This window comes from Vipera berus, assembly GCF_964194415.1.
Source record: "Vipera berus genome assembly, chromosome: 12".
NCBI lineage: Eukaryota > Metazoa > Chordata > Lepidosauria > Squamata > Viperidae > Vipera > Vipera berus.
In genome coordinates, this window is record NC_138215.1 from 20,221,953 (window position 1) to 20,234,243 (window position 12,291).

Genomic DNA, 12,291 nt, shown 5'->3' on the forward strand with positions numbered 1-12,291 from the left:
TGGCCTTGCCTTTTTTGGACCACAGCCTGCACGTTGAGAGGTTTTACGCCCTTAATGCCTTCTAGAAGAGTGGGGGAAGACAGTCTATCAAAAGATGCCATTTAGCACATGAAATGAATACTGTTGGTTTAGTAAGGCATTAAATACATTTTTTCCTTCTCTGACCGCACAATTGTATGTTATATCCATTTTGGGCTTTGGGAGAGAAATCTTGTCAAAGGCAATTAAAGACACGTCAAATCTGGATTTGAATTTATTTCCAATTTTAGGCCAAAAGCAAACAGCAGCATTTGCAGCTTAATAAGGAAGAAACGTAAGGCTGTTCTGTTTTTAAAAAGGGAAAAGCTGGTCTAATTGATGGGAGAGTCAGATTGTGTCAGCTTCGCCTACTGGTGGGTGAGGATTTTTCTCTCCGACCTTCAGAGTTCTTAATAAGTACAGCTGTGTAAATAAAGTGAGACTAACAAATCGGAAGCAATGAATACTTCACAAAAGGAAACATATGATAAGCGGCAACCATTTCAAAGGACAGTGATTTTAAATTACAAAGAAATACAGAACAACTTTGAGAGTATGAATCAACTTATCTCCAACTTAATTTCACTCCAAGAAATTTCCCAGGAAAATACAGTAGAGATGACTGAACATAATTCTGAGGATAGAGACTGCATTTGTTCCAAAAATTGCCTCCAGATTCTGTCCTAAATACAAAAGGTGAATGTACACTTCCTGGGAATTGTAGGAAAAAGAGGTGTTGGGCAAAGTAAAGAGATAGTTGGGTGGGTGGCGGGGAGTCCTTGCAGGAGGAGGAGGAGGAGGAGGGCAAGGGGACAAGACTGCCCAATCACCAGGAGTTAAACCTGGCTTGGGGACAGAGCTCAAAGGGCTTCTTCAGGCAGTTAACCTTGGGAACTCACTGCCACAGGATATGGTAACCATCTGGTTTAGGAACCACAGCAATGTTTTTCAAACTTGCTAACTTTTAAGGTGGGTGGACTTCAACTCCCAGCCTTCCCCCGACATCATCATCGTGCAAGTTGTTCATCTACCTAAGGCATGCTGGCTAGGGGATGCTGGGAGTTAAAGTCCACCCAGCTTAAAAACTTCCCAATTCGAAAAACACCGAACTAGAGAGCTTGCATGTAAAGATTGCATAGTTTATGCCACCAAAGGTAAAAACGAGTTGCATTTCAGGCATTGGAAGAAAAAAAAGCTACTTTTACTGAAATTGGAAGGGTTGGACTCTTAAATATGAAGAAAACAAACTCAAAAACTACAGCTTGTAATTTCTAGCTGCTGATCGACCGCTCCGGCATCGATCCTGCACGCCTGGATCTGGGATGGGTTGCAACGGCCTGGCGGCCAGACGGAGCGGTGTGCAGGCAAAGAGGCTTCCCCGCACGCGGGGACTTCTTTGCGTCGCGCATGCGCAGCCCGTGAGCCACTGCAATGTTTGAATGAATTTTTTTCACTCGGGACGCCTTTTCCTCTACCACCATTTTTATTTTTATTTTTATTGCAAAATGCAATAGGGATTCCAGGATGAAGCAGGTGCAGTACTGCGATGGAAAGTCCGTTTTCAATACGTAGCGTAAAACGAAAGGTTGGGAAATGTCACGAATTGCTGAGATCCGAGCAGTGCAAGTAGCTTAAGAGGGTAGCAGCCCTTCAGCTGCTGAGACCGTCTCTCCGTGATATTTTGTGCATAAACAGATTGCCATTCTTATCTGCAGAATTTGAATGCAGTCGGCAGGCGCTGGGAAAACTTTTTCTGCTTCTGTTAGCAACTTACATTGGGGGTTAGGGAAGACCAAGCACAAAGGTGCGGCTTTTAGAAGTGGCTGTCATGTAAAAAAAAGGGAAAAGAGAAATATATAAATAGAAGATTATGTGTGTACATGTTTGTACATAAATGTGAGAGATAAAGGAAAAGTTAGACAAATATGTAAAGATGATAGATGACGGTAAGAGATGATAGACAGTAATGGATAGATAGGTAGATAGCGATAGATAGATAGATAGATAGATAGATAGATAGATAGATAGATAGATAGATAGATAGATAGATAGATAGATAGATAGATAATAGAACAATGTAGGAATGGAATATATCTAACCTCTGTCTAGAATCTTTGAGAGTTGGGAGGCTTCAGGTTTATTATGGTTATTATATAGGTAATCTACAATTAGATCCACAAAGAAGAGTGAAATAATTATTTGTGGTATCTGCAGACACTAAATCCTAGAATGCAAAATCTCCCAGTGCTGTAACTTAATTATAACGGAATGCTGAAGTCTTTTCTTGTTAAATCAATAAGCCTGGATAGTTTCTCCATGAAACTGAGCTTGAAAGCAGATCTAGAAGAAACCAAGTTTTAACACACCACCTCTCCACTAAAAACTTTTATCCGGACCCTATCGCCACTTCAGTGACACGTGAAGGATCCTATGAAAGTCAGTTCACGAAATTCTTTGGCCCTTTCTGAAATGCTAGCTCTGCTTTTCACAAAGGGAGAACTCAGTCATGATGCATTGTTATTTCTTTCTGTGAAACTTTAACATGGCTTCTTTCCTGTTTCCCCTTCAGACAAGACAGAAGAGAATGCACAGCAAAAGGGAAGCGAGGGAATTCGTGTTGTCGTGAAACAAGGCTGTGGAAAGGCAGCCCTCCTGTTTTCACCAGGCTTTAGGGTCCTGCAATGGCAGAAGACGAGTCTCCGGACAAGAAAAGACCCAGGAGAAACCTCTCCTTCTGCAAGAACAGTAAAAAAACCGCAAGAAAGAGTGGCAAAGAGGGTCTGTCTTCAGCCCCAGACTCTTCCTCCATCATTTCCCTTTTTAACAACGCTCCCCCCACCAGAACTGCCTGCCCCTTGTGTGGCCAGACGATACCAAGATACAGAATCAACCAGCATATTGACGGAGGATGCAAGAATAATCAGAACGAGGACCATATGAATGACTTAGCATCGGCTAAAGCTGGGCCTGTGGGTTCGAGTCCATATTTTGCATCTAAGCTCTCAACCCCAGAGAAAAATTTCAGCCTTTCAGGAGGAGGCAATCTGGAGACAAAAAGAGGGTCAGGAGAACAGACGAGTCCTTATTTCAAGAAAGTTTCAAGAAAACTAGCGCTCCTTGATGATCAGCCTAGAGTTGGTTCCGTTAAAAATATCTCCCTGGGAACCTTGTCGACCAGATTGTCCAGGAGGTGGCATGGTGGTAGCAGGGAAGGGCTGACTCTAGATGACCAAACTTGTCCAACTCAAGCTGGGGTCACAGAGCAGAAACCCATCCAGAAACCTCTCACTTGGGGTGAAGGCTCCCTGAAGGAGAACCAGTTGTCCCCAGCAAGGTTTCAGAGCTGTCATGGAAGTCCGGAAGGTGTGAACAAGGAGTGTGGTATCTCCAGATTGGGGCAAGAAGACGGCCCCGGATCTCTCTCTGATGGTCTGGATGATTCTGCTCTGGTATCACGGTCACTCGGTTGCAGAGAGCTGTCAAGAAAAAGCCAACAGCAAGTCAGTAAGCCCCTGAAGAGTCCAGATGTTCACCAGTTGGGAATGTCTTCAGTAGCTGAGGAGGAAGGGCTGACAGCAACTTTTCCTAAAGAAGAGCCATCCAAGTTGGAATCCCAGAGTGTCTCCTCTAACAAGCCAGCTCCAACGACAGAAGAAGGCTGTCACCATGAGATGCAAAAGTTCTCCGGTCCCACAGGAGACTCGACGGAAGGGCTTTCTAGGGAAGACGAGGCAGGGGCCAGAAATGAATTGGAGGATGAAGCATGTTTGGCAGCTTTAGAAGAAGCGAGTTTTCCAAATTCAAGTGGGAACGTTGGGCTTGGGCTGGATTCAGCTGGGCACCCCTATTATCTCCGAAATTTTCTCATGATCCTGGAGGCTGTGCTGGAGAACGAAGACGACCGGAGACTGTTCAATGAGGAAGATTTGGAGGTCACTGTTCGGTTCTACAAACTTTCAGGTAGCTTTAATTTGTAATGGCTTAATGTCCAGGTGATTCGCTTAACGACTGCACTGACAGGCTTCACAACTGTAGTAAAAATGGTTATAAAATCAAATTGGGTTATGTGGTGATTTGATTTATGACCAGAATGATTTATGACCAAAATTCTGGGTCCAATTGTGGTCATAAACCAAAAACTACCCGCCGGTGTATTTAGGAGTCTGCATTTAGCCGCTAAGCCATTGTTCTCGACCGGTTAGTCCCACTTGTTCTCATTAAATTGCTTCACACATCAGAAATATTGGTCAGCTGAACTTCCTGAGCGAGATTCTTTTGCAAAAGGTCCAGTTGTTTCCAAAGAACTTCCACGCAACGCCACTTTGTAAAAATATTTTCTTCTCTCTCACATTACAATTCAATTGCAGCCAGTGGACAGAAACTCTACGTTCGGCTTTTCCAGCGTAAACTGGCCTGGATAAAGGCAAATAAAATAGAATATGCAGAGATCAGCTCGGATCTTTCACCGGTTATCCAAGAGCTTGTTGAAGCAGGATTCCTGCAGTCTGGTAGGTCCACTAATAAGGTGGGTGCACAGCAGTTTGGGGTCCACTAATTTAGAGACTTTGCTGTTGGCCCGAGAGAGTTAAGGACTGCATTTGGCCTTTGAGCGGTCAGTTTATTATTTTTCCCCCCTTGGCTGCACCCACAGAGGCCGAACTGCAAAGCCTGTCGGAGGTCCTCGACTTGCTTTCCGCCCCGGAATTGAAGACTTTAGCGAAAGAATTTCACTTGAAAAACCCATCTTCTCCCAAGCAGCAGCTTCTGGAAGAGTTCCTCCGGTTGGCAAGACAGCGCTCTGTCTTTGGCCCGCGCCAAGCCGGGGTTGGCGGCGTCATTCTAAAGAGGTGAAATGTTCAGTTGAGGAGTGTCGGCAGAGTTGCACGGTTGCCATTTCTGCAGCCGATCTGAGAGAATGCGATGAGCGATATATATATACATTTTTTATAGTCACAAGTGCTCAAAATATTATCAGCAACATATTGTCCGGGTTTCAATGTCTAGTTTACTAATACATATTAAGTACCTTTCTCTTTACTTCTTTTTTCTAGCCAGTTATAAAAAGTATCCCATGTTCTAAAATAAACTGAATCTTCTTTCTCTTTCATTTCCCATGTCAAACGATCCATTTCTGCACACTCTTAAGATTTTTTTTAATTAACACTTCCTCCACTAGGAGATCTTCGTTTTTCCAATATTGAGCAAAGACAATTCTTGCTGCAGTTAATATATGTAAAATTAAGAGAGAGAATGCAATTATCGATACCTACGGCCGCACCAGCTTAGGACAGAAATTGCGGTCCTCATTGTGGTTGTAAGTCAAGGGTTGCCTATAGCGTTGCACGGTTCCCGTTTCTGCAGCTGGGTTGAGAGAATTCTAGCGCCGATTCCTTCTCCTTTCTGCTTTCCAGGGCGAAAGTTCTTGCGGGGAAATGCATCAAGGTTTGCAGAGGCCCCCGGACCGTTTTTTCTCACGTGCTGCTGCTTTTCTCCCTGACGGATCCCGTGGAGGATGAAGAAGCTGGAAGTGGTGGCCAAAAACAACTTTCTACGGTGCTGATGGTCAACATGGGCCGGACCATCTTCCCCACTTACACAGTCAACAGGAAAACGCCAATATTTCAAGATCGGGATGATTTCCTTAGGTAGGAAAGAAATTGTTATTATTACTATTACTATTATTATCACTTAACGTCTGTGCTGGAAGTGAGGTTGTTAACTGAGGTCCTTAACCAAGGACTAACTCTTCCCGTACCATTACTTGTGATAGGATAAGGCGGGGAAGCAATCTTCTTCACAAGTTGCAACAACCGGTTTTAATTTCTCAATAGGTACGCTGCCGCTGCGCACGCCTCCAATGATATTTGTGTAGCAATGACCGGCGGGAGCTGGGAAGAGGCGCGATGCCTGTACGAGGCTGCAAAGGCATCTTGGCAGGAGCTGAAAGGACACCCTTCCCTCAGGTGTGTGGGTGGAGAGGTGGAAAGACTCCCACCCGCAGTGGTAGGTGGGAATGGGCGGGAGGGAAAAGATGCTGCCTAAGGGACAATCAGATAGGAGAGGACGTAGCCCCGAGCTGCATGACGGGCAGAGAAAGAAACTCCCTAACTTCTCGGGCTGTACAAGAGACAGGAGGAGGTTTGTACTGTCAGATTTGCAAGAGCAAAGTGGTGGCCCAGTGGGGAAGATGCTCGCCTCCCACTCAGAAGGTTGAGAGTTCAGTCCTAGGTAGCGGCAGTTGTTTTTCTCTCAGGGAGCAAAGAAAAAAAAAATCTGCTGTGAAGTCTGTGGAGGCGTCAGGAAGGGCATCCAGCTAGTAAACGCTCAGCTCCATTGGGTTGCCCCGACTCTACCCCGAATTAAGGGACTATAGGGTCATAAAAAGGGAGTTTAATCTTTCTCTCAGAAAGAGAGAGAGAGAGAGAGAGATGGGTAAACTATAAATGTCCTTGTGACTGCTGGTAAGATAGAAATCCACGTTCCCCCCCCTTCTTTTCCATTTCTTTGATGTACATATGGTGTGGAGTCAGCTTCAGTCTGGCAAAGAAGACTGACCTCCGTGTTTTCTCATGCAGCCATCACCGAGCCCTCCCAGAGTTCCTGCGACGTTTCACCGTGGGATGGCTGTACACACGGATCCTCTCTCAGGGGGTAGAGATCCTGCAGAGGCTTCACATGTACCAGGTAATAGATCTCTTCAAAAGATCTGCACCTTCCTGTTATCCTGGGGGCTTCGTGAAGATCAGCTGAGGGGTGGGGGGTCTCCTGTCCAAGGAGTTGACTTATCTTTGAAGCTCTAAAGAGAAACAACCCTTGGCTCCATTTATGGAGAAAGGTATCATTTTATTAGCATTGCAATAATGCAAAGCCAGAAAGTGAAAAATCACAGGCCCAAATCCCTAAGTTCAATTTTTCCTTCCCTTTGCTGCCTCCCATCGCTCAGCCCCAAGCAACCAGTAAGGTTTGGTTAAAATGTTTTTGTAACAGCAGCAAAGCACAAGCAAGCAGAAGGTGGCAGCTGACACTTGGTTTCCTGAACCAGCCCATAGTGAACCAATGGCTCGCTTAATGATCACGGCATCATTTTACGTCAACGTTCACCACCACTGCAAAAAAGGTCATAAAGTCAGCTTGGTTATGCAGTTGATTCGTTTTACGACTATCACAACTTAAGACTGTGATGGGCAGGCTCCATTACTCCCTGTAGTGCAAATCTTTTCTTCGAGTTTGGTTTTTTCCCCCAACAGCATAGAAAGCATTTTGATAACCTCTCCATCTGGAGGTGCAGAGTGTAGCTCAGGGCCAAGAAGCCCTTTAAAGATATCTCGTATTTGTCCACCTCCTCCGCATCTTCTGCAAGCTATTAATGTTGGTCTATTTGTAAGCTTGCTCTTTCGCTGCTGCTATTTTTAATGCTTAGCGTTTCCATGTCTTTGTGAGCATCCCCAAGTCCTGTCCTTCTGTTCTCTTGCTTTCTGCACGACGGCCTTGCAGGAGAGCTTTGCACCTGTATTCTGTGCACAAGGTGTCGCACGGCCACATCCATTGCCGGGTCAGGGTGCTGGCCATGTTGGAGTTTTGCTGGCCAGCTGGGGTTGTCCTTCTGCAATCTTCTCATGAGCTTCTCTGTCCCCGGGCTAGGAGGCAGTGGAGCAGCTGCAAGAACTTCTGGATCAGGAAGACTACTGTGTGGACAGCCGAGGACAGTGGTGGGAGCGACTAGCTCTGAACTTACACCAGCACTTGAAAGACACCGAGAAGGTAGCATATCTGAAGTGGTCTTCATGGTTATGGTGTCCTGGCAGACCAGGTTGGGTTCTCCAACATTGTTCTTGCCAACGGTATTCTCGTAGAAGACCTTCTTCTGTGTAGGGTTCTTTCTGTCCGGTTGTTGAGGAAATGACCCATGTATCTTGGTTATATTTTGTTCATCATCTCTCTGCAATGGCTGGTTGGCTGCTAGGCTGTTGCATCCATCCGGAAAGGCCTCTTGGATCCCTTCCTTCGTCCGGGCCACCAGCTTGGTCTCTCCCAGCGAGTCCAGAGGCTGAAAGACACCCCAGCCTGCCAGAAGGTCAAGCATCTTCTTCGCGAACTGCCTCTCCTTTCTGTGGATGATGTTACTCATGTAAGTACAAGTGGTCCTTAAGGCCACAACTGACCCTGGAATTACAGTCATTGTGAGCAAACCTGATTAAGTGAATCAGTTTTACCCCATGGGGAGTTTTTACCAGAAACCGAAAGTAGATGCTGGAAACCAACAACAAAGGGTCAAAAATCGTGATCATGGGACTTCGTAAACGGCTGTAAAAATTACTTGGGTGCCAAGCACCCCAAATTACACGTGACTGCTGGTTGGCCCTCATAACTTTGAAATCAGGTTGTATTTTTGGGGTGGTTTGTTGTAACTTTGGTCACTAAGCAACCATCCATAAGTTGAGGACTAGCTGCTCTGTTCCCTGCCTGGGGACATTTCGGAGAAATGGGGGCGTTTTGTAGGCTCCAGTTTAGAAGACCTTGATAAACGGTGCAGGTCCAGAGAACTACCACGATAGTAAAAGAACTGGAGTCCACATTCTACAAAGAATTGCCCAGATGTTTGTCAATAAACCTCACAATGGGACCACTGCCTAATCCACTCTTTCCATGCCAGAGTTATTCTGGTTGAGGAAACATCTGGAGAACTTGGAGTGGGAGAAGGCATCCTTGGGGTTGCTTTGTCCCTTAACCAGGATTCTTCATTGACTCAGGTTACCATCAAAGGAAAACTCTGCCCACAGACCGGGATAGGCAAATCCATGTTTATCCTGGACAGCCAAACGGAAGGATCTGAATCCTTGACGGTGGTCTGCTCCGTTGAGGAACTGGCCTTAGCCCACTACAAGCAGCAGGGCTTTGATCAAGGTAAACCTCTTCCAGCTCTCCAGTTGCTTTTCTTTTTCCATTTTGCTTCGCTTGGTTGCACCGTGGGGAGAATAGGGAAGGGTCTCTGCTGGTTCCTGCTTGGAAGAAGCCCACAAGGGCAAAAAAAAAAAAGACACGTCTGATTAATTTCTCCAAGCACCAGTTTGGTGTATCAGTGAAGGGGCTGGACTAGGAACTGGAGACTGAGTTTTAGTTCTCCCTTCGTGAAAGGGCCTGTGAGAATGACCTTGGGAGTAGGAGGAATTGGAAGGGACTTCGGAGGTTTTCTGGTCCAACTCTCTGCTCCTGCAGGAGACTCTGTACCAGGGCTCCTCAACCTTGGCCACTTTAAGACTTGTGGACTTCATTCTGGGAGTTGAAGTCCACAGGTCTTAAAGTGGCCAAGGTTGAGGACCCCTGCTCTAGTCTACACCATCCTGGACAAACGGTCGTTCAATCGCTTCTTAAAAACCTCCAGAGCTGCAGACTTAATAAAGCTGACAAGTTTTAAGTCGAGGTGGGGCTGAATTGTTTTGGGTTGGCACGTAAAGATATTCCCAAATGTTCCTTGTGACTTCCACCGGGCTGTTCCTCAGGGATTCATGGCGAAGGGTCCACCTTTACCACCCTCTACGGGCTCCTGATGTGGGATATCCTTTTCATGGAGGGCGTCCCTGACGTCTTTAGGAACTCCTACCAGGTAAGCTTTGTGTTCAGAATAGGTGGAGAGATGGAAGAAAATGTTGGAAGCTCAGGGTTGAACGGTGGGGTCCCTGGTGCCCTCTGAGCTTGGGGGTTTTCTTGCAGGCGTCTCAGTACCCAACTCGATAATATCTTCAGTGATGAGAGGGAGGGGCTGGAGGAGGAGGAGAGGAAGAGGACTGTGGGATCCTTGGTGCTCTCTGAGCTTAGTTGTTTTCTTGCAGATGTTTCATGACCCAAGTAGATAACATCATCGGTGTTGAAGGAGTGGGCTTGGCTCTCCTTCCAGCACTGCTGATGTTACCTAGATGATAATGAAATATCTGCAAGAAAACAGCCAAGGACCCCTCAGTTCAGCCCTGAGTTACAAATTCTCTCTTCTGTCAAAAGATCCTTGTTATAATATCTTTTATGCGTGGGAGTTTTAAATGGAATTATTCCCCCTTCGCCCCAAGGCTTTCCCACTCGACCTGTACACAAGCAGCTTTTATAAGAATCGCCAGGCAGCTGTTGAGGCAAGGTTGCAGTCGCTGCACGATGCTTCCACTGAGACCCTCCAGAAGTGGGTGGGCGAAGTGTGGGGTGCCCAGGAGGGCAAAGCCTCAGCGCTGATCGGCTGGGACCGCTTCTCTTCCCTCCAGCAAGCCCAGGTGAGTGGGGAAGGGCATCTCCGTAGAGCCACGGCTTTGCAGACACGCAGAGTGTCCAGGTTCCCTCCTGGCATCTCCAGAGATGGTGTCCAGGTTCTGGAAACGGAGCTTTGCTGCCAAAAAGGGTTGGCTGGGGAATTCTGGGAATTGAAGTCCACCCATCTTAAAGCTGCTGAGGTTGAGAAACACTCAGGTGAGACTGTAAGCAGACCTTTGCATTCCGCCAAGGAAAATGTGGGAAACCTGCACATTTCAAGAAACAAAATAAGGAGAAGCTTTATTACTAAATAGTCTTTAAGTGTCCTGAAGAGGCTTCTCATCTTGGAAGCTTCTCTGCTACCCTTCAGAACCAGGAGGAGGAGGAGGAGGAGGGAAGCCAACGGCAGGTAAATGTACTTTTGCAAAGCAGATGGAGCAGATGGCCTCGCTTAGAAACAGAACGAGACTCCCACATTTTGCTTTGCTAGAAGGGATGGTCTTCCTGGGGTTTAAAAAAGCCCCCCCCCTCCCCGTCTTGCAGAGCCTGGTCTGCTGCTTCGGAGGCCCCTTCCTGAGTGGAGTTTGCCGGCGACTCTCCCGAGATCTGCGCCATTGCAGGGGGGGGCTCCCCGATCTTGTGGTCTGGAGAACGGAAGACCGGCAGTTTAAGGTACCTTCCCAGATGCCCCCTGCGGGTTCAAGAGAGGGGTCCCCTCGATAAACGACCCTTTGTCAGGAGCCAGAGGTGGGGAGAGGCCCCCCTGGAAAGACCACGGCTAGAAATTTATCTGGTACTCACAAATCACAAGCTACCCGTAGTCCTTGACTTACGCCCAAGACACTTAGTGATGGTTCAAAGTCACAACAGACCTCGGGGGATATTTACGACTTGGTTCCAAAGTCATAATGGCTGCACCCGCCCCTCCTGCGACTGCATTTTGGGGGCTTAGCAACTGCCCACTTTTACGGCTGTTTGCAGCATCCTGCCCACATTTTGCGATATTTTTTGTTTTCTATTTTTGGGGAAGGTGGGAACGACTACTCAAGAGAAGGTGTTGCTTTCCTCCTTCGAATTGTGGAATGACGATTTGCACACTTTTGCCTCTTTCTTCCCCCCCCCCTTCGGATGCTCCAGCTGGTGGAGGTCAAAGGGCCCGGCGACCGCCTTTCGCACAAGCAGATGGTGTGGCTGGACGAGCTGCAGACGTTGGGCGCCTCAGTCGAAGTTTGCCACGTGGTGGCCATGGGGTCTAAAAGTCAGCGCCTGACCTGAAGAGGTGCCTGTGTGTGTGTTTGGGATCGAGTGCAATAAAATAAAACCTTTCGATGCGGCCGTTGGGTTTTCTCTGGCACTTCTACTCCAGCTTCGCTTCAGACTTCCCGTGGACGTGCTTGCACAGAAGACAGTTTCAGACTTGGTTTTGGGAAGTGGAAGTCTTGGGTTTCCAGGACAGCAGCCGGAATTTCCTGTTCTGATTGTGATTCTCCCCAAAGGACGCAACTGTCTTTTGAAGAGTCTGGTGTTGTGTGGGTCTGACTTTACAGCAATTTAACGAGTATGTTACTGGAAGATTTTTTAAGAGGAGATTGGACAACCATTTGTCTGAAATGGTATATGGTTTCTTGACTGAGCAAGGGGTTGGACTAGATGACCTCCAAGGTCCCTTCCAACACTATTATTGGTATTCTGAGGAATGTGCAGGGAGTTCTCGATTTACAACTGGTTGCTTAGTGAGTGTTCATAGTTACAAAGGGCCTTCCTGGGGCTGCTTACAACCCAGGTTTGAAGTGCTGATAGCCACCCCCAGTCACGTGATTGTGTATTTGGCAACTGGCCTGCATTTATGGCTGGCTGTAGCCATAACCCTGATTTATAAAGGTTTCACCAGAAACTGGTGTTAAATTTCTGGTTTGGGGATGGGGGGGAAGCCCACTGCAGAGAACAGATTTGCTGAATGACTGCTGCGTTTGATGATCACCATTGGGGGGGAAAAATTGGGACCCAGTCGTGGTGACCCACTTAATGACTAATTCCAGG

General features: G+C 47.0%; 1 protein-coding gene across 1 annotated transcript; it reads left to right on the plus strand.

The window, feature by feature from the left end:
- The first annotated feature begins 1,341 nt into the window (after positions 1 to 1,341).
- Positions 1,342 to 11,553, plus strand: FAN1 (FANCD2 and FANCI associated nuclease 1). The gene is made up of 14 exons (XM_081337487.1): positions 1,342 to 1,551; positions 2,588 to 3,978; positions 4,386 to 4,526; positions 4,670 to 4,865; positions 5,430 to 5,663; positions 5,850 to 5,981; positions 6,594 to 6,702; positions 7,660 to 7,779; positions 7,982 to 8,146; positions 8,769 to 8,922; positions 9,519 to 9,622; positions 10,080 to 10,274; positions 10,795 to 10,923; positions 11,389 to 11,553. The coding sequence occupies exons 2-14, from the start codon at positions 2,700 to 2,702 to the stop codon at positions 11,524 to 11,526; spliced, it is 3,096 nt and encodes a 1,031-aa protein (XP_081193613.1). The 5' UTR covers positions 1,342 to 1,551; positions 2,588 to 2,699; the 3' UTR covers positions 11,527 to 11,553.
- Positions 11,554 to 12,291: the final 738 nt, after the last annotated feature.

Excerpts from the sequence above, each read along its gene's own strand:
- FAN1 (XM_081337487.1), top strand. The coding sequence starts at position 2,700 with ATGGCAGAAGACGAGTCTCCGGACAAGAAAAGACCCAGGAGAAACCTC. Across the intron at positions 3,979-4,385 it reads TCGGTTCTACAAACTTTCAG|CCAGTGGACAGAAACTCTAC; the intron begins GTAGCTTTAATT and ends ATTCAATTGCAG. Across the intron at positions 10,275-10,794 it reads CTTCCCTCCAGCAAGCCCAG|AGCCTGGTCTGCTGCTTCGG; the intron begins GTGAGTGGGGAA and ends CCCGTCTTGCAG.